The sequence below is a fragment of the Varroa jacobsoni genome, unplaced genomic scaffold (assembly GCF_002532875.2).
Source record: "Varroa jacobsoni isolate VJ856 unplaced genomic scaffold, vjacob_1.0 scaffold_1330, whole genome shotgun sequence".
In the NCBI taxonomy this organism is placed as follows: domain Eukaryota; kingdom Metazoa; phylum Arthropoda; class Arachnida; order Mesostigmata; family Varroidae; genus Varroa; species Varroa jacobsoni.
The window spans coordinates 57132-84964 of record NW_019214232.1 but is presented as its reverse complement, the minus strand read 5'-3'; the positions used below and the strand labels follow the sequence as shown (position 1 = coordinate 84964).

At 40.2% G+C, this 27833-nt stretch overlaps 1 protein-coding gene and 1 long non-coding RNA gene across 2 annotated transcripts; one reads left to right on the top strand and one right to left on the bottom strand.

Moving 5' to 3' along the window:
• Window positions 1-326: 326 nt before the first annotated feature.
• Window positions 327-13362, top strand: LOC111268918 (fatty acid synthase). The gene is made up of 11 exons (XM_022848158.2): window positions 327-758; window positions 2377-2553; window positions 2765-2973; window positions 3382-3586; window positions 4048-4431; window positions 4661-4766; window positions 5793-6541; window positions 6674-11413; window positions 11541-11942; window positions 12053-12322; window positions 12598-13362. Exons 2-11 carry the CDS (start codon window positions 2386-2388, stop codon window positions 12970-12972), a joined length of 7608 nt encoding a protein of 2535 aa, XP_022703893.1. The 5' UTR covers window positions 327-758; window positions 2377-2385; the 3' UTR covers window positions 12973-13362.
• An 11548-nt stretch (window positions 13363-24910) lies between these two features.
• LOC111268919 (uncharacterized) lies at window positions 24911-27629 on the bottom strand. The gene is made up of 2 exons (XR_002685460.1): window positions 26519-27629; window positions 24911-25305 (listed from the first exon to the last, which is right to left on the bottom strand). It is a non-coding gene; the product is annotated as an uncharacterized LOC111268919 (long non-coding RNA).
• Window positions 27630-27833: the final 204 nt, after the last annotated feature.

Sequence of the window (27833 nt, the reverse complement as noted above, 5' to 3'; positions counted from 1 at the left end):
ATCGTCGGCCACATTGCTCATATACCAAGAGCAGGCATTGTTAACGTAGAATTTGTACACTTACTAAACGAATTCAGCTCTACAATAAACATAAAATTATTTTCTTTTCTACAGTTCTTTCTGGTCTACAATTGAACTCAGTTCAATTGTAATAAAAGCAAATGAAGTATAAATGAGTTCAATTGTAGAACAGTTAAAATTAGAAATATCTTTGGTAAAATTAATGAGTAAGAGGAACGGTCCGCCAACGATGTCTTCGCTTCTATCCGCATGAACATCATCATGACCATTTACAAGCTTCTGGAGGCAGAATCACTTCTCGTTGGCCCTCTCTCACTAATTCGTCTATCTTGGCATTTCATCCCTTTGAGTAGCCGGCCCACGTTTTGCTATACTGCCCCTGTTTCGTTGGAGCACGCGCATGCCGCCAGAGGGTGCTGAGAACGGTGGGTTGGGAGCGCTCTTGATGCACACGTCCACCAGAGTTCCAGACTGTGGGTCATCTATAAAAGCCTTGAGAGCGTGAACGAGAACTACGTCGGGTGCTAACAGTTTGATATAGCAAAAAGGAAAAAGGAAGAGACAAGAAGATTAAAAAAAAAATAAGTTAACAACGAAGTATTGTCAAGCTTCCAACTCCTACAGTTCAGCCACCATTTGGAGAACGTGACTTGTGAAATTTCAGATGATCTGGTGGCTTGTTGTGTAACAGTGCTTCTTGGAACTCGTTGTTTGTAAGGAATCCCTGTATTAAGGCTGTAAGCATTTGTTTAAATTATGTTCAAATGTAAACCTAATAAGCGATAAATTATTTAGTTATGAATGAGAAAGGTTATAGTCGACCGAGAATTGAAGAATATGCGCGCTTAATAACCGCCGATGATATAAGCTATGTGATAGATTAAGGGCTTATAATATTATTCAAATGTGAACGTTTCAGGGCTTGAAAGAAAGATCCTGAAGTGGTTTATGGGCTGCAGATGTTACGTGCCATTGTCTGCTGATTTACTGGGTTAGAGTTGGCTCTTTGGAAAAACCCATCTACATCAAGTTTACAGTAGATTTAATCATCACTTTGGGAGACCTAGTTTGTCATTGCTGATTTTTGGACGTATTTAGCCTTGAAAATCAATTAATGCATATCGTGAGTCAAAACGTGGTACCGATCGTGCGCGTACTACGTTCGAAGATACAGAACCAGTTTTCTAGGGAAATACTTACGGCCGAACCTATTCTTTTCAAATTTTAAGACTGATCAAGTGCTCAAAAATTTTCAGGGATAAAACGTTTGATAAAGCCGTCGATGCAAGCAGCGAAAATGTTATAATAGGACAGCCGTTGTATCCCCTATAGTTATAGACAGATATTCGGCATGTATTTAACTATCTTTTGTAAATGAAGTAAGTTATGATATCTATGAGACCACTTGAAGAACTATAAAGTCTGCGTCGGCTACATGGTGCACGCCAGTGAGTACACTGTGCACGATGAACAGGAATTAAATTGAAAAAACGTTGCTTTCAAGTGAAGGTGTTAAGGCATACGTCCATATTATTCCTATCGATCTGATAGAAATGTCCGTCCACTTGTGTAGTAAGGAACAAGGTTAACCATCATTTTAAGCTATATTTATTAAATTTACTTGGTATACTCAACAATCTGTTATGCTACGTAGCCTGGCAACGTCAAAAACGCATTTTCAGAAGTCGACTAAAATATATGCTTTTCGTGCAACGGTGCCTACGTTTAAGATCAGTTTATGCAAAGAAAGGGTTGAGTTTTTCCACGCAAGAACTATATTGCTAAGCCAAGTATTCAGACCGGCGTTCACGAATTTCATCGAGATAACTGAGAGATGATTAGAGATACTAAACAAAATTGAAGAACATGGACGACTCAAAAATTTGATTCTTCAAATGTTTGCTTTCGGCTAAATATAGTTTTCTCTTTCTACTCATACGGGAAACAGAACGGCATAACAGCAAATCTTTCGAGCAAAGGGTTCGAAATATAGAGGAAAAATATAGGTTAATTTCATTGTGTGTTGCTCTTGCATAAACTACAATAATATACTGCTCTCACAAAAAAAGGCAGTTCAATCAACATTTTTAACTCAAAAAACTTAATTTATTGTTTCTAGTATGCAAGGGATATATAAGGTCTACAGCAAAAAAAATTTGTTTTTCCAAATGTTAGTAAGTGAAGGATATCTATAAACATACGTTAGCGTGCTACTCATGTATGAATATACGTCTTCTTGGATATCTTAGGAGTACTAAATTTGCTCGTATGAAACTACTGCAAAAATTATCCGGATCTATTTTAGAATAGATTCCTAACATTTTGATATTCATTGTTGGGTGTTGCTGTCCACAGAAGAATACAATGCCTTCAAAAGAAAGTACGATGATGATGAACGGCACAAGTGACCGACCCCAAATGCCCCAGTGGGAATATCAAGACGATGTTATTCTCAGTGGAATCGCGGGCTATTTCCCGCAATCCAATGGGCTCGAGGAGTTTCAAGAGAAACTTTATGCCGGCGTTGACATGGTTTGTTCTCTTGATGAAAAATATGCATACTGGAAATCGTTGTGTTCCATCGTTGTAAGTCACAATTAAATACGAAATGAGTATTCTGCGACACAACTGATGAAGTAGAATAACATAGAACTGAAAGACACCATGCCTAACGGGTAGACTGCGTCAGCTGCAGATTTAGCAAGTCACAGTTAACAAGATAATTTCTTCAATTGCCTTCTAGGTAACTAACGATGAAATGAGATGGCCTCGGGGTATTCTTGGCCTGCCCGAAAGAGGCGGAAAGATTAAAGACCTTTCCAGGTTCGATGCGCAATTTTTCGGTGTACACCCTAAACAGGCTCACTCGATGGACCCGCAATTGAGGCTGTTCCTTGAGACCGCCTACGAGTCGATTGTAGACTCTGGATATGACCCCGCTACACTTAGAGGGTACGTAGACAAGACATAGATTTTTCTATGGATTCTTGAAATTGCAGATAAAGGTGATGTAAAAAGATGCGCAGACTATGCGGATTTCACACCAAAGTGAAGCTATAAAATAACAAGCTGCGTTAGTATTTGTCCAACAATTTAGGTCTGTCCAGCGCAACAAATTGAAATTCACTATTTGCATATTTGGAGAGGTGTTTTGATCATATACGGTCCAATGACCAGATATGAACCTAAGGAAGATTTTGCACGGTTTGTCGCGGATAATCCTATTGCATGATAATGTTTGATTCAAAGCAATGAAACAATAGCCAGTAGCTTACCATTGATAGTGCAACGTACTTTCGCTTCTGCACTATGTGACGCTACTGAACTATGTGATCGTAAAGTTAAAAGTACCCTGCGCAGGAAAAAGATCGGCGTCTATATCGGCGCATCTGAATCGGAGTCCGATGAGGCTTTGAACGTGAATGCCGACGAAGTCAACGGTTACTCGTTGGTCGGATGCTGCCGTGCCATGTTTGCCAATCGTCTCTCCTATTCCCTCGACTTTACGGGTCCCTCGATCACAGTCGATACTGCTTGTTCGTCTTGCATGACAGCGCTCACCCAGGTATGATTGGATGATAGATTGCTATTGTTTGATTTAGTTTAGGCTTAACATAATAAAGCATGCCTTTAGATGTGGATTTTTCTACTGATGAAATCATCTTGTATTGGAAAGATCTGCATTTGGAGCTCTTATTTTGGACGTGGCTATGAATTTAACTATCGCCCCCTGTGAAATGAGTAGTTAATCGTCTACTAAACTCGTTCGCTAGACTATTTATCCTCTAAACTTTATTGAAGTTAGAGCGATTTTAGATGTCGATCATGGCTGGATCTGTTTTATCAAATCAGCGGCTAGTTTAGGAACGGCTAGCTACAGCCTGTAAACTAATGAATATATAAGCGTCCCACGTACATAACCAAGTTTTCAACTTGACCGCTATTGCCTAGCCTTACACGATTCAACCCGAATCACATAGCTATACATAGCAATAACGGTGCGGCTGTGTGTACCGCTCGTGTTAGGCTGTCATTGCAATTCGGTCGAATCAATGTGAAGCGGCAATCGTCGGCGGCTCCACAATCTGTCTCAAGCCGTCCACGGCGTTGAACTTCCACAGACTTTCCATGCTTAACCCTGATGGGATGTGCAAGGCCTTCGACGCTGATGGCAAGGGCTACGTCCGTTCGGAGACAGTGGGATGCGTCTTCTTGCAACGCAAAGCAGACGCGCGTCGAATCTATGCCACTGTAGTACATGCTAAAGCCAACGTGGACGGCTTCAAGAATGAGGGTATCACCTTCCCGGGAGGCCACGCGCAAGAGATTCTTCTTCGGGAAGTCTATGCCGAAGCCAAAGTCGACCCCACAACGGTCCAGTTCGTTGAAGCGCATGGCACAGGAACCAAGGTTTGTATGAACAGGCTTTTTGCAGAAGTTACTTCCGTCTGAACTGCCAGCGATCCCAGGTATATTCATCGCGACTGTATTTACTACTATTTTATTATTAAAATGTGCCCGATAAAATATTAAATCCGTGCCTGTCGTCGCAAATGGATAGATTTACGACAGAAGATTGAATTTCTGCAGAAAAACATTGATTCGCTTGTGTATGCAAATATACTATTGTCGATTTTAGGTAGGAGATCCACAGGAAGTGGGAGCATTATACAACGTATTTTGTAAGGGCCGTCGGGGTCCCTTGCATATCGGCTCGGTGAAGACCAATTGTGGCCATTCAGAGGGTACGTCAAACAGATAAATCCGCTATCGACGAGATAGCATTTTTTCACCTATTTCTAATAAAGGTAAAAGTTAGCAGTACATTACAATTCAACATACTTTGATGATAACCTAATACCCTGTTTATTTACGATTGTGTGTGATAGGTGCGATTTACGAAAAAAAAACATCTTTCGGCAAGGTCAAGGCGTTCCATGCCTCTGTCTATGCCCCTGATACACATATTTTTCTCTCCAAGTCTTCCTTAATTCAAAATCTCGACATCAACTTGTCCTTCCTCTATAGAAAAAACGACTGCAAATTAATTCCAATGAAATTTATACTTGAAACGCAGTCAAACCCTAATCTATAATGTCAAGGGGGTGAAACGCAATAATAGTGATTATAGAAAGGATTACGTTTTTTTAATTATTTAGTGTATTTTTGTTGTTTTTCTACGATTTTTTTCATCATCATCATCATTATACAAATATTACTGTAGTGTATTAAACAAATTTTACTGTAGTGATTTCTTAAATTTATACTTCCGAAAGCTTTGCAAAATCAAAAAGAATCTAAATCATGTATTTCAGATTTTTAAAAAATCTTTCGGGAATTTCCATAGCATGAAAAGCTATAGTCGGTGTGCGTAGTATAACGCTTGTTTAAGCATAGGAAAAGCATCAAATACTGAGCCTAAGCAAGTACCATTTAGGGTGTTCAAATATCAGTTAGATATATGAAGACTTCCAAGTTAGTCAAAAGTATCAACTCCAAAAAAAATCCTTTATGTTAGAGGTGTTTTTCATAAGGAACAAAAGTTAGTGAGGATATCTCGAGAATAGCCGACATAGAAACTTAAGAAACTGTGACGAAAACTCCGTTCTCAGCCTGATGACATGTTATTTCATCATTTGAATGATAAAAGCGACTCCGTAATCTTTTTGTTAATGCTACAGTTTTTCAAAAAATCCTACAAAGCGACGTGACCTAACACTTTTCTATATCCACTCTTTAATGGCTGTACTCACTGCTCAATACGATTCCAGGCGGTTCGGGAATTTGTTCCTTGGCAAAAGTTATAACGTTGATGGAGAAAGGAGTTATTCCCGGCAACCTGCACTATGACACACCCAATCCAAATATCCCTGCCCTATTGGATGGCAGTATCAAAGTCGTTACTAGTGCCACACCGTTCCTGGGCGGCTATGTAGGGCTGAACTCATTTGGATTCGGAGGTGCAAACGTCCATGTGATTCTTGACTCGAACAAGAGTGAGCACGTTGGCGTTGCAATACGCGATAAGGCCCATGTGCCGCGCCTTGTTCTCATTTGTGGACGCAGTGAGGAAAGCGTCAACCGTGTCCTAGGGCGTTTATCGAGCCGAACGCTACCTGATGCGGCCTACCATCTGCTCAATAAGGTAGCAACTACTCCTACACATATGATGACTCGAAGAGGCTTTACAATCGTGCCAACTTCTGGTGAAGCGGTCACGTTCCAGACCCTGGCCGAAGTTACGAAAAGGCCAGTGTTTTTTGTCTATGCTGGTATGGGCTCCCAGTGGACGGCGATGGGCCGCCAAATGATGGAGTTCGACGTCTTTGCCAAGTCTATTTATAAGTCGCACGAGCTACTGAAGCCATTTGGTATCGACCTGTTGCAAGTGTTAATCGGCGATAAAATCGAAAATCCGTCAATGGTTGTACCATTTGTGTCGATCGCAGCTGTGCAGGTCGCATTAACCGATTGCTTATTTGCCTGTGGTATCCGTCCAGATGGCATCGTTGGCCACTCGGTAAGTTCTGTTGGATTGACACACAGTAAATACTTAATAGTATATCAAGTTCATGTTTTGCGACTGTAGTAAAGAGTAACGTCTAAGTTGCGATGCATTTTTCTAATAATTATTGTTGATCATGCTCAACAGGTGGGCGAGTTGGGCTGTTCATATGCAGATGGTTGCTTCACAGCAGAGCAAACAGTGCTGGCTGCCTATTGGCGTGGAAAATGCGTTGAGGCAGCAGAATTACCCAAAGGTGCGATGGCTGCTGTTGGTCTGACATGGGAACAGACTCTTAAAAGATGCCGCGATGGTGTAGTTCCTGCGTGCCACAACAGTGAAGATTCAGTTACCATTAGCGGGCCAGCTGACGCAGTGATCTCAATGTGTAACGAACTCCAGAATGAGAACATCTTCGTTAGACAAGTAAACTGTTACAATGTTGCCTTCCACTCAATTCACATGGAACAGATTGCCCTCTCGCTACAGGCAGCCCTTGACAATGTTGTTCCAGTTGCAAAACCGAGGTCAGCACGCTGGATTTCATCGTCGATGCCTAAAGATCAATGGAATGAGCCTCTAGCTAAGACCTGTTCAGCAGCCTATCATGTCCATAATTTGGTTTCACCGGTACTATTCAAAGAGGCCCTTGAGAACGTGCCAGAGAACGCAATTTGTATTGAAATCGCCCCCCATGCCTTACTGCAGTCCATACTCAAGCGCGCTCTAAAACCTACGTCTGACGTTATCGGACTGATGAAACGTAATGGTGATAACTTTACTACCTTCCTCAGTGCGTTGGGCAAGCTATACACGCTCAATGTGGATGTTGATGTATCTGCTCTGTATCCCGAAGTGAAGTATCCGGTTCCCAGAGGAACCCCGCACCTTGCCGGGTTCGTCGCTTGGGACCACTCGCTGGAATGGCGCGTATGCAAATGGAACGAATTTGAGTCGTTCGGAAAATCGGTAGAAGATGTCACCAGTGTTAATATCTCTAGCGAAGAAGACTCGGAAAAGTACATTGAGGGCCACAAGATAGATGGTCGCGTACTCTATCCTGCAACGGGATATATGGTCCTCGCATGGAAGGCTCTTGCTAAACGAATGGGCAAGCAGTGGCTTGATATGCCTATAGTATTCGAAAACGTTAACTTCCATCGGGCGACAATTATTTCGACCTCCGGTGTCGTCAAACTTTATCTAAATATGATGGGCACCAGCGGGCAATGGGAAATCACTGAAGGGGGAACCGTGGCAGCATCCGGACGGGTCTACATGCCTGAAGATAAACATTTCCTTAACTCGAACATTCCTGAGGTCCCTAAGAATGCTACGTTTGAACTTTGCGCTTCCGACATCTACAAAGAGCTCAGTCTACGTGGCTATGAGTACCACGGTATGTTCCGTGGTATTTTGAAAGCTGATATCCAAGAGCCTTACGGAAAACTCAAATGGGAGGGTAACTGGGTAACTTTCCTGGATACCATGCTTCAGTTTACTGTCTTGGGCAGCAAATACAGAACTCTGAATCTACCGGTAAGGATTACCCAGTGCCGAGTCGATCCTAGAATTCACGCAAGCTTTGTGGGCAATGTTAAGGGCGGATTGACAGTATACTACGACAAGCGCACGAACACCTGTATGTGCGCGGGTGCTGTAATGAAAGGCCTCAAAGCTAATGTTGCTCCCCGTAAAAATGCCCAAGCCTCTCCATTTTTAGAGGAATATCACTTCTCAGCGAACGTCCAGGAAATTAAAGATCATAAGCTTGAGGAGTACGTGAAAGCTACTGCTACCCTGATGGAACAATTGCTCGAAAAAAGTAACCAGAAAAAAGCCGCTATCATGAATGGTTGCTCCGAAATGACCGACACTGTACTTCACAAATACGTGACTTCTGGTGAAAGCGACATGGTAATCATGAGAGTGCTCACCAATGTACTCGAACAAGTAAAGAATGGACGGTCAGTTATTGAAGCTTTAAAAGAAACTCTTGATGCTCATAAAAGCGAACTTGAGCTGGATATCCTCAACACCGCGCTTTGGAATGAAAAGTATCTCAGGCCTTTATTGGACATTGTCGTTGAAAATACTCCAAGCAAGAAGGTAAGGATTGTCGAAGTTGGCTCGGACGTGAATGTTATGGGCAAAAAAGTGATCGAAAACATCCACTTGTCTCATCTTGATTTAACACTTGATTACACAGTAGTTCATCCTCTACCGGATATTCTTACTGAAAGCTTGCTACCTGCCGACGTCAAAACCGTGACGTGGGACCTAAAGTCAGAGCCTAGCCAATTGCCTTTAGGAACTGATCTCACTATACTGAAAAACATAGATGTCGCTGGAGTCCAGCTTACAAAGCTACTTCAGAGAGTGGCTGGACTTCTAAAATCCAATGGCTTCATTTTAGTGAACCAGCGCCATACATTAACTCCGGTGGAAAAATTCCTTTCGACTCTTGGCAGTTTTGACGTTCATTTCCAAACACCGGCTGCCATAAAGAACGCTTTAGAATCTGTCGGTTTCGATCTGATTGCATCCCGTAGCAACGGATTTTCGTTGAGTTTTTTGGCCCGCAAAACTAACAAGACCGAAAGTACAAAACAGAAAATAATTAAGGTCAAAAACGGGGATTACAACTGGGTAGGACTATTGAAAGACAAGCTTACTGAGTATGACAGAAAACCCGAGGGTGAGAACATTTGGCTAGTCGCTGAAGATCCCGGTGATAGCGGAATCGTCGGTCTGGTTAATTGTCTTCGTCGAGAGGCAGGGGGATCACATGTTAGAGCTATCTTCAACGTGTCACCTGCAACTAAATACAAGGTTCCCGATTTTTCCTTTGAGCACCCAGTTTACAAGGACATCATCGCTAAAGATCTTGTAATGAACGTCTTTAAGGAAGGTGAGTGGGGAACGATGCGTCACTTCACTTTAGCTGCTTTGAAGAAGTCGTTAAACTATGTTTCGACGGAACACGCATTTCTTAACGTTAAAATACGTGGTGACCTCAGCTCACTTCAATGGTACCAATCTCCCATCACGCATAACCCTCCTAGAGCCGGCCAGATTCTCTGCAGCGTGTATTACGCTCCCGTTAACTTCCGCGATATAATGCTGGCTACTGGGAAGCTCCCTCCTGACGCACTGCCTGGAGAGCTGGCTGTCTCCGATTGCGTGCTCGGTCTTGAATTCTCTGGCCGCGATCCGCAAGGACGCCGAGTAATGGGGCAAATTCCAGCAGAAGGCTTGGCAACTTCGGTTATCGTAGATCCCGTGTTCTTGTGGGAAGTGCCTGATTCATGGACACTCGAACAGGCTTCAACCGTCCCTGTAGCCTATTCAACTGCCTACTACGCTCTTATTATTCGTGGCCGTCTTCGTAAAGGTGAAGTTGTCTTGATCCATTCAGGATCAGGTGGAGTCGGACAAGCTGCCATTAGCATTGCTCTCAATTTAGGCTGTACGGTATATACTACTGTGGGTTCTCAAGAAAAACGAATCTTTCTAAAGAAGCGATTCGCTGCGTTGAAGGATAATCATTTCGCCAACTCTCGCGACCTCTCGTTTGAACAACATGTCTTAAACGAGACTGACGGACGTGGAGTAGATGTTGTACTCAATTCACTGGCAGACGAAAAACTTCAAGCTTCGGTTCGCTGTCTAGCTAATCACGGTCGGTTCCTTGAAATTGGCAAGTTTGATCTTAGTAATAACTCAGGGCTAGGAATGGCGGTGTTCCTCAAAAACATAACGTTTCATGGCATCCTGCTGGATTCTCTCTTCGGCAACGACCCCTACGTGGCTCACGACAAGCTCGAGGTGGTTCGGCTTGTAGCAGAGGGGATAAAATCAGGTGTCGTGCGCCCTCTTGATGCCCATGTCTTCAATAATGATGAAACAGAAGAGGCCTTCCGGTTTATGGCTTCTGGAAAGCATATGGGAAAGGTCGTTGTAAAGATTCGCGACGAGGAATCCCAGAAAAAGGTCATACCGTCACCCATCAAGGTTAAGGCTGTAACGCGTACAGGTTTCTCTAGTAAAAAGGTTTTCATCATTACTGGTGGTCTCGGCGGCTTCGGCCTAGAACTGGCTGACTGGTTGATCAGCCGTGGAGTAAAATCACTAATTCTCACATCCCGATCAGGTATTAAGACCGGCTACCAAAAATACGCAATTCATCGCGGAAAAAAGGCCGGAGCAAATGTACATGTTCTTACTCACGACGCTTCAACCGCTGAAGGTGCCAAGAAACTACTGACTGAAGCAAAGCGAATTTCTGGTCTGCCCATTGGAGGCATCTTCAACTTAGCAATGGTGCTCCGAGATGCTCTCATTGAGAATCAGACTGTCGAAAACTATGAAGCTGTCTGCGCCCCGAAGGTTGAAGGAACCAAAAATCTTGATGGACTTTCACGAAAAGATTGCCCAGAGCTAGATCATTTTGTGGTCTTCTCATCTGTATCATGCGGACGAGGCAACGCTGGTCAAACGAACTACGGTTATGCTAACTCGGTTATGGAACGTATCTGTGAAAGGCGCGTAGCAGATGGCCTTCCGGGACTAGCTATACAGTGGGGTGCGATCGCCGATGTTGGAGTCGTCCACCAGACAATGGGTGGTAACGACGCAGTTATAGGCGGCACACTTCCTCAACGCATTCAGTCATGTTTCAGCGTCCTCGACCAATTTATGAGTCAGAAACACCCCGTAGTATCGTCAATTGTAAAGGCTGATTTGAAAAAAGGCCTTGCTACAAAATCTGCTGACCTTACCAGCGCGGTAGCCCATATCCTCGGAGTGAAGGACGTCACAAAGCTTAATCCCAACACCACTCTTGGGGAGTTAGGCATGGACTCACTCATGGGAGTTGAGGTCAAGGTGAGTCAACGATGTCTCGAAGTCATTGGATTATCATCATTATTGTAGTTTCTATACATAGGATTCAATACAACACCCGACATCGCGTCTACTAGTTCCGTAGTTCACAATATTTTTCGATTTGCAGCAATTGCTCGAAAGGGAGCTTGATCTTAGCTTGTCAATGCAAGAGATCCGCAGCCTCAACCTGAATAAAGTGGAAAAACTACAGTCAGGGGGAACTACGTCAGAAGTTGCCGTTGTGCCGGCAGCGAGCACAGAAGATAAACAAGCGATTCAACAGACGGCGGCAATTGCCGAGGTACCCAAGGTACCTCTCAAGAAACAGCTAATTGCCGAAGAACCGTTAGTAAACATGAATTCGATTAAAACAAACGAGGATCCAATTTTCTTATTGCACTCAATTGAAGGTGACGTTAACAATCTGGTGCAAATAGCCGATAAACTACGCCGACCCGTCTTCGGTATCCAGCGCACGAAAGACATAACAATCAGCTCAATTGAGCACCTTGCCGTCTCTTATATGCCGGTATGAGCCCATTGAATATATTAGTTATTTTTAAGGTTATATAAGGAATTGTAAAGGAATTGAAGGAATTATAAAGCAATATGCTTGTTTCTCTGATCTCTTGCGTACAGAAAATGATTGCTCAGCAGCCTGAGGGTCGACCATTCCACATCGTCGGCTACTCTTTTGGCGCTATGGTGGCGTACGAGATCGCGTGTCTGCTACAAAAACAAGGTCACCAGGTCAAAACGCTCACTCTCCTGGACGGCGCACCCAAGTACGTTGCCGTGCACACAACCATTCATAAAAATAAATTTGACAAGAGCGGCGATATCAACGAAGAAGAGGCCAGTGCTCTTTGCGCCTTCCTCATGCAGTATATCGACATCGATTTCCTTAAGGTGCGTACCTTCTTTACAGTGCGAACTTACACTTTAGACACAACCTTAATTTCAGTCACAGTGAAAACACACATACTGCACTCATACTCTTGATAACCAAGTAAATACGTTTGCACCAACTAACAAGTAAAAAGGGTTGGCTAGATATGTTTCTCCTACAGCCCAACGTGAAATGGTGCTCACTGTTCGACTTTTTACAATGGCCGGATTTCGAAGTAATCCTCAGTTTACCGAAGCGCTCAATTTTTCCACTTTGTTTCTTCTATTTCTCGCAGCTGAAATTAGAGATGACAAAGATCTCTGGCTGGGAGGCAAAGCTCACCGTTGCAACAGATGTTCTTCTGCAGAGCAAAGAGCTTAACAACCGAGATAAACCCTCGGTCGAGCAGGTTGCCATGGCTTCACGAGCCTTCTACGACTTTCTGCTGTGCGGCAATCGTTACCAACCTTCGCAGAAGTTCAACGGTGACGTGACTCTTATTAAGGCTTCGAAACTACGTAAGATGGCCATGACATTGCCTGAGGACTATGGCTTGTCAAGCTGTGTGTCGGGCAAGGTAGCAATGTATGTTGTTGAGGGATTACACGAGAACTTCATTCTTGGCAAAGGTGCCGCCGCCTGCGCAGATATCATAAACGCCATTATCTAGACTGGTAGGGAGAAGGAAAGATAGAACTGAAATGGTATCATCTAAGAAAAGAGTTGGCCATGTCTGGTCCAGTGTAGTATGAATATGAAGTAATACTTCAATGAAGACAGTGTTTAATACAGAAAAAAAGAGTGATTAAAAATATTATGCGCTTTAAATATTGTACCGACATATTAAACAATGCAAAAAATATACTTATCAGGAAACATACACGATTGGACAGATCGGACTTGGCGCCTTAAAGTTTCAACAGTACCTGCCAATCCGCAATAGAGACCAATCTTATATCCAGTCAAGCAGAGTGAAGTCAGGTCTCTGTTTAATTCGAACTGAATTTATTTGCCGTTGGCATTAAACTTTCTAGCGCAAATAAACGTATCATACTAACAATACTGTTTGTCCTTTTTTTATTTTCAAAGGCTACCCACAGCCGCACAGGAAAATTTATTAGCTGTACTTGTCACATTCAATCAGTTTATTTTGTGTGATCGACTTGTCTTTTCTAAAAAGATGTCGTTCATATCAATGTCGGATTAATTCAATAAATAAACGATTTAATTAGCCCGTTAAGATGCGTGATTCCTACACTGTAATCCCTTGCGAGAGTAGATACTACTGGATATCATATAAACAAAATATGGGCGCGGGCAAACTGAAGTAAACATGTTTCACTTATGAGGTTACCGAGCATAGCGAAGATAGCCCGAAGGTTAACACAAACAGGGGTTGGGTGCTCCTCGATAAATTGCTATTTTTAAAAGTTTTCAAGCTAAAGTTCATCTGTAACTGTAATCCCACCTGACCGGTCTTGCACAACTGCCGACCCAAAGGTCTATCTGGGCTAAGAATGGCAAGAATTGCAGATGATCTCAAAGATGGTGCAGTGGCGACGTCTTTGCCCACTAAAATTAAAAACATGCCATGGTCCATGTTCAAATTCGGCGTAGGCTTCGTTACGTAATGGAGGTCAGCCGCCTGAAGTAGTAGTGCTTACCGGTAGAATCAAAGGTGAAGCACCTAAGTGTTGCTAGTGACAAGAGTGTCGCAACTTTATATAATGCTCGTAAATTCCGCGACAAGCAAATGTTCGATGTCGTAATTATACGGACCCGTTCAAACGGGTACAAGAGCCATCCTTGGTCGTATAAGGAATGATAAGGGGAATAAACACGCGGGCGAGATTTTCTGATTGCCCACTTGTTATGCATGAAAACAGAACATACGTGATCCTGATCATTGTACACTTACCACCATTGCTCTTGATTATCTAGATTTATTTGTCATCTGCCTTTTATCAAGCTAGTATTGCTTATTGATTGTATGGCTTCACATTTTGCAGAAAGGGTACACACATAGTTTCTAAGTTGCTGGTGCTCATCTGTAGAATCATCGATAGAGTAAACTAAGGAGAACACGAACAGAAAGAGTCATTAGGGAGTGATAAATATTCGAAATAGTAGAAGGATTAGATAAACGTCAAAAATATGCAAAAAAACTCACTGAAAACGTGCGCCTAGCTCACAAAACAGTCTACAGTACAGACTTTTTTTTTTTAATATTTTATATACAGTATATAGAGTTTTAAGTATGATACACTATAGAAGCTGATGTACAAATACTCAACTGGGTTGTGCTTTAATTAAATTTGTGGTAAATTTGATATCTAATTGTTTTTGGTTTGTATATACTCGACAAAAGGTTCGCTGAAAGTATTCCAAATGGGCTGATTTTAGCATACTGGGCGATGTCTCTAAGACGATTAGGAAGTGTCTCCGAGCAGAAATGAAGTTGGAAACAATGTCTCGAATATTTATTATGGCTGTTTTATTGACTGGTCTAAATTAGTAGTCAAATTTAGGCTGATTCTACAATAAGAGCACATAAGCAGGTTATCCTTTGTCTTAAGATACTTGATTTTTATAGCTCACGTAAGTTGTTATAGTTGCCACTTTGAAGTCTACACATCAAAAACAATACCGTTCCATTCTTTTTTATTGTCGCATCCTATTTAACAGGCAAGACAAATTAAGATGCGTGATTCCTACACTGTAATCCCTTGCGACTACTGGATATCATATAAACAAAATATGGGCGCGGTCAAACTGAAGTAGACATGTTTCAATACTATATAACCTGGCCGACAAATTGATTCTGTTAGACACTTGGCTATGAAGAGATATATCCTTAAAATAACCCAGTAACGACTCGCCATGGTGCTTTGCTTGGCCACGTTGACCACCTGAAGGTCTTCAGTATACTTTCCAAACTGAGATTTACCTCTTTTTTTATTTATCGACATGATAAATGTCTATAGGACAGGCTAAACAATGGCGCTTATATAAACATCTATGTTAATATGTTTAAATGCCTATACGTAAACGATCTAATTATATGCTTCAACTACCGTATTTCCCATAATAGGTCTAATGACATTATAATATATATAAATAAACTTTTTTATGCAACTCACCTGTATGAGCACACTTTGAAAAGCGTAAACTTCCTATGAGCTGAACGAAATGCATTATTCCATTAGGAAGTAAAATGTTTTTACAAGAAATTTTAGCGTCTTCTAAAGCGACCCTAGGGAGAACCTTCCTAATTGCTTTTCTAGTTTCTAATACCTACACAGCTCTCGCTGCCCCGCGATAATCAGCGTTGAGCCTATTAAGAGGGGGTCCGTATTAAAATACTGCCTGCAATCATTACCCTGCGCCTTTAATCTAAAACATAAAACCTCACATCCTATTTGAGTAACTAGAACATCTGTTGTTAATAGACCTCCAAAAATGTATAGCTGTGCCTATTTCATCGTCATCGATAGATTACGTAAAGTATAGGATTTTTTCAATGCTCCAGAATGATCAGATGGGATTTTAGTTAGACGAGATGCCCTTAAGAAAATAGACGAATCGGTATCGATCATAACTTCAGGAACTTTAACGCTAAACTGGTGCACAACAGAGCTACCATTGAATCATTTTTGCCAACTTACCGGCCTATATAAATAGGACAAGGATAGAACGAAAATTACTGATCGTCTTCCTATAGGAAACAGTCCTACATTGCTGATTTGTTAAAACGTATAGAAATAAGCTCAATGTCTTGAAGCCATTGTTTGATTTACAAAAGTCTGTTCAGAGAAAATCGATGTTTTCCGCAAAGCATTATTCGGCTGTATTGTCATCGTTATTATATATTACTAGTTTCTGACCAATTTTGATAACGAGCTCGCTTCTCTCTAAAAATAGGCCGGCTCATCAGGAGTGTGTCATGCCAATAATTCCATCCTATGCTAAGGACGAGACCTATTTTGTAATGAGGCGAAGCCTCGAGCATGAACATCCACTAGAACGTCAATTGTAGGATAATGAATTGTACCCTTTATTGATATCTGATTAAAAAAAATCCCTATCTTTACCGCGTTCAATATATCGTAACGTTAAGTTGATAGTAAAAAAGTCAATGGACGAACACAGAAGTCGCATTTGATCCTCGTTTATCATTCATAAGAGCAGAGCTGTCTTTGATAACCTCAAAAAAAAAAAAGTTCTTAATAAATGAAATAAAATTGCCCTTGTTTAATTTCATATTATAAGATGTTACCTTCTTTTTGGGTGCTTTTTCGTTATGGCCTAAAGGGCCGGCGAAAAAGTTGTCTATACAATGGGGCTCACCAACGTTTGTGACAGCTAAAACAATAGGATGGACGTTAATATTGTACAAATACATCTGTTCTATATTTTTCGTTAAAGTATCAGAATAGTACGTCTAACGGTAAATACCTCGCTGAGACGCTGGCGAATGAGGTCTTAGATGTACTATTCACTTTTGGTGTACATTTTTCCTCTGTTGTCACAGATGTAATTAACAACTCTCTCAGATTGAAGATAATCACTAGCTGCTCTTGTATCTTCTATTAATCGCCATTTTTTGTAGAAACTTTTTTTAAGTGTGAAAACACGCACGGCTTGTCATTCGAGTGTACGAATAATTTAGCCCTTAGTTGAGCTTACGCGAACGACGACCTACTTAAGCAAAATGCACGTATGTCCAATTAAACCAAACCATATCGCGGTCTGCATAATACAAAATTTCAAGTTCGCATGGATAATTTTTACGAACGTTTTTTTTTCTAACGAAAGGCCTTGAGTGCGCATCCGCCCTGTGAGACGGCCTTCGTAGATACGCTGTTATCGCAAAAGTTACAGCAGCATAGTCTGTCGACACCGATCTTCTAAAATCAGCTCACTAGGAACCCGACGATCGTAGCTTGCCAAAAAGCTACTGGTTCGCAGTTTCTTCAGTTTGAACACAAACTAACGAATGTGCAACCTGTTCAATCGCTGGATCAGAATAAGTGTGATATAAAAAAAATGGTCGTCGAGGCCGGTCACGTTATTGGAACCAGAATCTGCTGTATGTCAATCGACTGCGTAGACTCGATTTTTGAAGTAACAATATCCAGTTCAACTGAGGAGAGCATCTTCATAGAGACAAACGTTCATGAGTACTCCCTCACAAAAGCCAACGGCAACTTCTACAACGATAACGGGGCTATTCAAGCTTTCAATAGAACAGCTTAAATAGCAACGAAGATTTGTTGCCTTGTACATGTTAAATGTTTCTATATATTATTTCAGACTCTTGCTATAAACTAGTTTATTATCGAAACGAAGTCTTAATAACACTTCGACTAATGTATGAAGTGCTAGTTTTGCCCGAATGTGATTACTGTTTTATGTTCAAGATATAAACGATGAAGTAAACGGAAAATTGGACCCTGCAAGAGATTTTATCGACAACTTCATTGTTGTCCGTTAGTGATTTCTCTGATGTCAAGGGCGCCAGTAGAGTAGTTCCGATGCCCATCTGATGATCAACAGATTATTTCATTGTTCTAGTCGTACAATAGAATAATGGGCATACCATCGCCGTTCGAATGGCTGAGTAGAGAATACCCGATGCCGCACGTTATGTCTCTATACTGTATTTAGATTTAATTACCTATGATTTTGTAGGTTACCTTTAAGACGTTTCTGTATGCTTACGAAAAAACCGTAATAGTTGGAACACAAGTCAGAGGTCTGCAGAGATACGACTCCACTTATCAATAACGTCCTGTGAATGTAATATCTTATCCCTTTATGTTTATTGTAGTTATTGCAAGGAAATAAATTTGCGAGTTTCTTATTAGGGTTAGGTAGAATATTGGAATACACGGTACATATTTCTCACTAAAAACGCGAGGCTAGCCACTACTTGGAAAATGCTAATCTTTGATAAATTGACTGCTAATCCGTTAAGGTATAAGGAGGCCCTCCTGGTCCTACCAACCCAAAGGTCCTAGCGGTGGGGTTTAGGGCTTTTAACGGAAGCTCGTTAACAAGACATCTTTAAATATCGAATAAAGATGCCCCTACAGACAAACGAGCTATGCCTAGATCAATCGTTATATCGAATTTGATTTCGAATCGTCTCTCTGACATAACCTATCGCCTTTACTACTAGACCTCTACATTCGAGGAATCAGAGTCTGTGCCACTAATTAAAAAAGGACCTTTTACTTTTTTTTTTTTAAATCTTGCTTAAATACACAAGGAATGTGGCTTTGAATTTTCAGTTTACGTAACTCAACATCTGAATAATGCGCAATATGCTAAATTTAAAAATAATGCCGAACTTGAAACGGTCGTTACTTGACTCCAACGTTAGTGCTATGACTCAACACGGCTGTGATAACTCACACATTGATTATTTCGCTATTTTTTCAACAATTTGACATCTTTGGCCAGCCATTTTCTGGATGGTCCATTAGATATTTTAATAGCTTCGGTTTGGAAAGCGTACATATATCTATTTAGTATATGTAGTATTGCGTTTAAGTCATCCTTTTTCAATAACTTGGCAGTCGTATTTTACCTGAGTGTTTTATTTAAACCTGAAAGTCAAGATACGCAGGATATTTCGCAAGTAGACCTTATTTTTTGCAGTTAATTGTATGTCTCGACGGAAAATTTCAACGAATAATTTATGCTTGAAGAAGCACAAGATTTTTTATATATATATATATATATTGTATAGCTGCGGCATGCATCCTGCGTGCAGTTGATCAATCAGCTTCACACAATCTGCACAGATTGTGTGAAGAACTAAACACAATCCAATTAGAGAAGATTAACATGATAGGTTCATCCGTAAAGTACTCCATTTTATCTGTCTTCACTGATATTCTAAACACAAGCAGAGACAGGACCTAATGAAGCCAATGTGGATGGTCGAGACTTACGCGAATGAATAGGCAATCATCTATTAATGGACAAGGAGTAATTCGTTTTAGGTAATGTTTAGTGATGATTTCGTATTTACCTTATGGGGGAAATTTCGTCACTGCCGGCGTTTCGTAGTTTTTACTACCTACTCCTGGGTGTATACGATTTTCTGCGTACCCGTTTGAGAAAACGTAATTTGCTGCTTTACTGTAATTAGCTGTTGGCCTTTGAAATGTAAATAAGATTACAGAAATTGACATGAGGAACTTAAGTTGTTGGCAAAAAACTATCTAGTTAGAAGTCGAGCACGGAATTTGGTTACTGTGAATCTAGCTGAGGCTCCGCAACAACAAAGTTACTATTAATACGTTAAAGATGCCGTGAAACAAGATCTTGTTTCGTTATTTCGTTCCAAGAAGAATGGTGCCACGAGAACGTCAAGCCTCCAGGGTTCGTCTGAGATTCGCTTAAAAATACGTCTATGGCGGTGATTAGTGTTGCGAATAGAAAAAGAGACAAATTCCCTTAAATACCGTATATACAGACATCATATATATTTGTATGATACAAAAAATATCTCTGTAAACCGATAACAAGCCCGAAAATCTCATATCGAAGACCCGTTTCATTACTCCTTTCTTATTTGCTATACATGCTACACGTACGTCGAAAATATATATGGTCTAGTAAACATACTAGTAAATGATATCAAGTTATACAAACGAATTTGTTTAGCCGGAACTGCATCTCGTACACGGATGAATCAGGCCGATCGTTTAGGCGATATAACGGCAAAACATTTGTCGCCCGTAAGAAAATGAAAGTTTTTATCACAGCAGTAATATCAATGTAGTTAGAGTAAAACAATAGGTAAACAGCTGTTATATATAAAATTTTGTGCCCTTTATCTGTCATGTTTCTACTGGCTAACAGTAAGTAGTACCTTTTTTTCTTCTAATGTACTGTTGTCCTACTTCTATATAACATTTGACGCCCTCCCTCATCCGTTGTATAGTGGGCCAGGAATACAGGTCCCAAAGATAACTGATTCAAATAATACACATTGTTTTATTCGTTCAGCAAAAACATCGTTTACAATATCGGTGCTACCTTCGTCAGAAGCTTGAGCTGAAAACCAGACTTTTCATTATAGTTGAACAAAGATCACAGCGGTCAACGGGCTATGCGATAGTTGCACCGTTACGAAACCAAATTTCGTTCTAGTGAACGAACGTTTTTGAAGAAAGAAACTTCAGTAAGTCAACTTTCGTCGCACTCAAGTTATCTGCTAAGTTCGTATTTTTAAGGCATTTGTACAAAGGTGCGGCATCTTTATATCATGGAACGAATAAAGGCGCTAATACAAATTAAGAAATATTTTATAGTTAACTGTAATATAACGTACTGTTTCCTATATCTTCATAGTCGGTTTTCTCATGAGCTTCTCAAGATATGCGGTAAAACACGCCACACTCCGTGTAGTGTACTCGCTTGCCATAAAAAGCCGAAACGATTGATAACTGTTGTCATACAACTGATTATTTGGATCGGATATTAAAATAGGGATTCGTCTCAAAGCTCACTAGGGCAGCAATTTTACTTAATAGATATTTGTGTAGCAATACCAAATTGAATGAAGGTTTCGTATCCTTCATCCATCCCACATTAGTAGTGCTATTGAAATTGCAGCCCTATCTATATTTATATATATATATATATATATAGAACGACGCTAGTTAAAATGAAGGTATATAGAGCCGTAATTCCACTCAGTTTGGTAAAAAGCCGTCTAAACTGCGAGGCGAATTAGGCGCTGCCTAACCAACTATTTTACTAATTATATACATTTCGAAATAAAGCGCCGAGCAGCAAATGTGTTAATAATAGAGTCAGCCCCGAGTGTTACTAATTTTTTTTATATACAACTAACTGTACTATGAATTACTACGAAACGCCGACCCTAATCAATCGGACGTGATTAGGAGATATTCTTGCGTCCTTGGAATATTAGTTAAGTAGCACAAGATACCATAACATTTACCTGGATATATCTGCAACCAGTGTTATCAAATATGTTCGACCGGTTATGTAAAAACCATGTAGCGAAAGTATTTTATTTACTAATATGTATTAACAATATTACTGAGCATGCTAAAATACCTTATAGAATATTCTAGATGTTATCGCTCGGTTTGATGTGATTACCACTGATCTTAAGGTAGAGTTGAATCTAATTGTTGTCCATGCTAAAACACTGTTTCATGCTAGCTAACATGGTGCAAGACGCTTCCAAATCATCACTGATCCACGCGTGATCTACACGGGAAAAGTTACGGGTCTGATGTGGTCGCCATAGCATTGCAAAGCCATACGAACAAAGCTAAATATGGATTGAGTAACGCTTCCAAAAATAGTCTCAATCGAAGGAACTATCATTCGTATTATGATGTGGCTTCCTCTCAATAGCCCCTATGGTTACATGTTTGCGACGAAGGGCCAAAGCGCTTACGTAAGTTTGCATGTTGATAACCAATTATCTACGATAGATGGTTCGACGATGAAATGGAAACAACCTTTTTGGATAGCATCTTTTCGGCCCTTACCTGCGTCTTAGGTGCGGTTACGGCAAACCGCCGTAGCAACGCAATAAATAACATATACACAGCATGAAAAACAAATTTGTTTTTCATGCTACTGGCATGAAACAGCCAGATAAGCGAACGATGCACGGTGTTATTGAATTAAAAAAAAAAAAAAAATAAAGAGTCCCGTTGTTAAATTGCTTCCTTTGCGATAACAGCTAACCTGATAGGACAACATGAATAGTTTTCCTTGGCAACGCCTATTTTTACCTTATCTCAACATAACTCTCGGTCGCCGTTTTGCTCACGCTACAGATGTCCTTCTCAACGTTGATCCTTTCCCAGCAGCACTTGTCATCCAATGATTTCCAGCGTTTCTGTCTTATATGGTCAGCTCTATCTAATCCTTTCAGTTGAAATCTCGTTCTAGATGGCTACCTAACAGACCAGCCCATAGATATGACTTCAGATATGATAATAACAATTGAATAATACTGTGAAACCGTACGACTTGACGGGCAGTATGACTCTGCAGAGCTGTACACGTAAAATGGCCGGCGGTGATTGTATTGACTAAACGATTTGATGCGCGAGAGAAGATCGAGATGCATAGAAACGCTATTGTTCGCATGCAACTGCCATCACAATATCCTCCAGTGAGACAATTTTTGTATCCGTTACTATAGGAGACCTTGATCTATGATGTGTGTCTTTACCGGTTCTGTAGACGTCATTCGCAATATAAGCCTGGCACGTGCTCTGTTTTCCTGCTTTTTCGAGGATCTACCCAAAGACCACCCGTTACTTACTTGACTCCAGCTAACTAATAGAAAGAAAAAAGCGACCACCCGATTCATAACTCAACTAGTCAGAGCCTCTTGCGTCACTTTACAATTGAGTTTACGGCTTAGGCAGAATAAGAAACGTATCTAGCCTATACGACAACGCTGACTGGCTTGATAAAAGCCAACCCGATGGCGCTTTTCTATATATAAGCACATATATGGCAAATATATTTTTAATATATTTAGGTAACAAGTATTTAGTAAGTTGATGCTAGCGAAAGGGACATTGCTTCACTAAGTCTTAGTAAGGCCGACATTGTTAATATCCGCCGACCATCTGGGGAAGGAAGTATTGGCGAATACAAGTAAACATCCATGATATGTTAGTTCATGCTATCAGTAGGCTTATTTCCCAAGATAACCGGGTTATTATTGTTATTATCAATATTACATTGGCCATTTTCCTCTACAATGTCGTTTTAAACGCTTCATATGAAAACCGCTAATCGACTGATTTTCGAACGGTTGAGTTTTGCCGGAGTCTGAAGGAGAAATGTATTAAAAAGGCCCTCACTGCTATAATCTTGGACACGTTTTAACCTGCTGATATTTCGTTGTAAATACCAACAATTATAATAATAATTATCAGGATGGATCTACGATCCACCGATATCAAGCATACATGATAAGGAGCCTGGACCTACTAACTATGTTCGAGGGCCTCTTATGTTCAATGTTCTTAAGAACCACGTGACCTAAAAAAGTAAATTGGTAGTTATCTGTTGTGAGTAGTTATATTATGTATGCTTACGTTCTAGATTTGATATTGCTTCACACATATGCTTCTAGTGGCTTACCTATGAATTATAGAATATAATACCACTGATCAGTAAGAGCGCGGTGAGGCTTTTCTGAGATCCCTTGATGACACAGTACTTGCCTTCCGATCCGTCTGTGTAACTAAGGATCGTGCTTATCTTAAATGCTGCAACAGTATTTTTTTAGAACAGGCAAACTATTTCTTGGCAACTCAATTGATTACGAGTCTGGATTTTGTACTGCAAAGCTCCGAAGATCAGTTTTCAATGAGCTGAAGTTCGTTCCAAATAAGCCGTTCAATGTGGATTCGGCAAACTACGTAGAGCTACTCGTTCGATACGTAGATACACACTCGTTTAAACCTAACCTAGATTGGCCTAATCGCTAGATCTGGGAAAGCGATCGGGCTTAATAATCAATTTTTATCAAATAGATTGATACCGATAAAATCGTATTTTTGCGATACGACTTGCAGCACGATTGATTCATTATACGTGAAAACTATAAGAACAGTTGATAACTACACGATCATAATGAAAAGGTTTGAAATGTAATTAAGGCCAATTTGGTCCTTCGACTTTCTAAACTATCCCAACTCACATGATGTATGGTTACGTACTGTTAGAAATCGCGTGTGTAAATATCTTCTGCCTAAGATTTTCACAATTATATATGACGGAACTAAATCCGCCGATTCAATATTACTTTTAATTATCTTGATAATACATTGTCTAATTACTGTGAGATGGTGCGCAAGTTCACACTTTAACACGCACCTCAATGTATTATTAAGCTGGATGGATTAAACACTGTATAATTATTAAGGCTTTTGTTAGCCTAGGCGGCGTTTACTACGTACCACGACACTACAATATAGTTAGCGCCTGCCTTGATTGTTTCGCATAATTCTCTATAGACTACGACTCATATATTATATTTTAAAAATAGAAATTATAAATTCTACTAATAACTTTAGTGAAAATCTTTTTATAACTATTCCCTTAATTATTATAGGATTTATTGTTATTGTCTTAGGTTGCTTTCTTAGATGAACTTTAATCCCTAACCCCCAATTTATTTTTATAAAATTTCATATTAAAATTATTAATTTATTAATTTTTTTTAATCTCTTTATATATCTATTTTATTTGAACTAATACCTCTATTTTTATTGTTAATAAAAATATCTTTTTTATAATTTTTTTATAAAAATATGATTTATAGAAAATTCAAGCTGACTTTTTCTCTTCTTTTCCTCATTCTGATAAGGACAACAGCATTTGTTTATGAATCTCTAAATGGGCTGTTACTACTTCGAAGCTGTTGATGCCCACTAACTACGAATAGATACGTCTATGCGTTTATCGTTGCTTATCGTATGCTTCTGGTAGGCGTACGTTTGGTAAATAAGGTTGCCGGAGTCTTATAGAATATCGACGGTTCAGATGCCCTAGTGCAGTAGAAGAAATACACAGCCTCATAACTCTCATAATTTTTGACTGTAATTCTAATTCTAGTTAAATCGAAACTTGGGAAATCAAATTATCAATAGCTGGCATCCCAAACTTGTAAACGTTATGCTACAGTAGCGTAGTGATCGTTCATTGTGTTGTTTTCTACTTGCGAAGAAAAAAACATTTTATTTTTTTCACTAATATAGGAATTTTTTAGCCTTGTTTAAATACAATTCTCTATATATCTGACCTGTATAAAATCCTTTCGTGGGAGAAACAATCCAGGGGGTACTTTCTGTCGAACAGTTACTCAGACTATGATGAAATTGTCATATCCATAATATGCCCAACGGTGGAGGGCAATGACTCATCGACTGGCTGAACTATATAGTTGCTCCAGGCAGATATATTCACATTGGCGCTGCAATAATAATTAGTCACATTTATCAATACGGTCATATGTATGCTATAGTACAATATATATATCCGGATTATCTGCGCTCATTAAGTGTAACTTTGAACTTACTGGTACTATTATATACTGTATAACTGAACAGTTGAATTAGGGTCATATAATGAGATAGATGCGGCAAAAGTTGACTGGCACCCGTGATCCGAAATAGCTTGGCAGAAATTGTACATGTGGCTTCAGTAATACACACAACATATATATATATATATATATATCGTAATGCGCAAACTTCCAAAATATTTTTCGGGAGGTGATTTCGGGTAGACCCAGTGGCTGTGTTTGCAAAAATTAAAAAAATCGAATTTCTTAAAGAATTCCAAACCGATATAATGTTTGTCATTGTTCGTAGCAAGAAAATAGGACTTCTGCTTATGTCACTGTGTCTAAATTATGCCCATATTTCCTGTTTCCAATAAAATTATTTGTCGACTTTTTTATAGCTTAGTACATTTATATGCGACTCCCAAGTATAAGTTTCTATTGCAAAATTTATATCAAATGAGATGAAAGTAATAAAAAGAAGAAAATTAGTTTCAAAAAACAAGCTTTTCCCTCAATATCACTACGAGCTAAAGGACGTACACGAACTAGGAACTGGCCTTGCAAAATTGGTCATAGCTATTAACAACATTTTTCTCTGATTAACCTTGTTTACTATTACTTGTTGGCACCCATCTTTCTATGGCATATCACCACCGATAGTCCAATCAGTCACCCAAATAATTAAATCGCCTCTTCGAAAATGTATGTAAAAAGATCGATAACAGGACATAAAACAAATGGTTGTGTCGAAAATACCACTGCCTATAAAATCCATAGATATTCCTAAGTTGTATTGTTCTTATATACTCGATCTCAGTGCATTAGCGACAGTCACTTCTTATAGAACGTGATAGATTCAATCTTGTATGTTTTATTTATCCTAAATGTAGGGAAGATTGAAAAAGTTTCCTTCGAATAGTAACTATTTACAGTGATTCATATTAATAATCAGAAGGAAGGTCTCGGAAAATCAGGGCAACACAATAGCTTAACAGTGGCCTTTCGTAAAATGAGTATTAATTTGCAAATAAGTTTGCTTCGAAAGCATTAGCTGCAGCAGATATAGTATAGTATTTTTGGACTTAGCTTCTTTGTGTGTGGTCGTAAGAATAATACACACGTGGCGGCGGCGGCGGCGGCGGCGGCGGCGGCGGCGGCGACGGCGGCGTGGGATTCTCTGTGTGGCCAAGTTGTATTGTATTAGTGACAATAAACTGTCGTTACGGTGCCGTTCCACCAGTTCGACGCTGAGAAGTTTTTAAAAGGGCTTTGCAGCGTACTAATATAACTGTGACAAATCGTGACAGGTACCAGTGCGTGATTTCTATGTGATCACCACTTCGTTATTGTTCAGCCTTTGTCACTCAAAAACAGGTACTTTGAAACGCCATCGAAAGCAGCCCATCAGCAGGCTTCAAGGCTGTGATCCAGTTGATATTCACCTAACTTCAGGTATGTCCTGCAAATTAGTTTCGTTACGCTGAGTATAATAGATATCTCGATGTATTCACGAAGTAGGTTTGGCCTGATGTTCACACACTTTCGAACTTTCGTCTAATCTAGGCGCACTGTCAGCAAGTTACGCAGATGTTAAGAATGTGTACGTAACAATCCAAGCCAGTTTATTCTACAAATCTACAGAGACACAGTATCAACTGGTGACTCGTTAGGAACTCTGTTCTTTTAAAACAAGAACAGATTCACGGTGCTCAAAGACAACACTTCGAACTGAGGGCATTTATTGAAGAACCCTGTGGTCGAGGAGAATTCAGAGTGGCGGTGTCATCTGTGCTTTATTTCGGCTTCGAACGACAGCTCTAAGGTTTCTAGATTTCTTGCTCGAGCAGGTACATCGTAACCGTTAGTTCCACCATTGCGGGTTTTTTCGGCACTCGAGCTGATTTTCGGGCATAGCAAACACCGAAAAGAGACGCGAAAACAAGAACCGTGCAGGACTCAGTTACGTCAGCGCGTTCGGGCTTGAGGTAGTTCTGATAATTACAAAAACTGGGTAGAGCCCTAGGGCTGCAAATGTGCCGAACAAGCGGTTGGACGCAACTGCTTCGATAGCTCTTACTATAGTCAACGTATTAATTCACAGCTGACTAGAAGTGTAAAGGACACGTAAGGACACGTATGTAATTAGTCAAAAGCAAAGATGTGCTAACGGGCAATATTTCTTGTCCACTGTTCTGGAAAAGTTCGTGCATAGTAGTCTTAATAGATGTTGAAAGTCGTGGTCAACGGGTAATGCCTAGATTTGTTTTGAAGTATCTCCACATATAGTGCTCGCTCCCATTTACTTTCACCGTCCAGTCGTCCTGCAAATGTAAGGATACGTTGGGTGCATGCCAAGCACGGTTTATTGGTTTAAATGGTAGTCCATTAGGGTGCGACAGGTTAATCGTATTATGTTGGCACAAAATAAAGTCAAC

What these genes read in the sequence shown, in the direction of transcription:
- LOC111268918 (XM_022848158.2), top strand. Translation starts at nt 2,386, where the DNA reads ATGCCTTCAAAAGAAAGTACGATGATGATGAACGGCACAAGTGACCGA. An exon ending in TTTATGCCGGCGTTGACATG is followed by an intron (nt 2,554 to 2,764) that starts GTTTGTTCTCTT and finishes ATTGCCTTCTAG; the next exon opens with GTAACTAACGATGAAATGAG. An exon ending in CGCATGGCACAGGAACCAAG is followed by an intron (nt 4,432 to 4,660) that starts GTTTGTATGAAC and finishes TGTCGATTTTAG; the next exon opens with GTAGGAGATCCACAGGAAGT.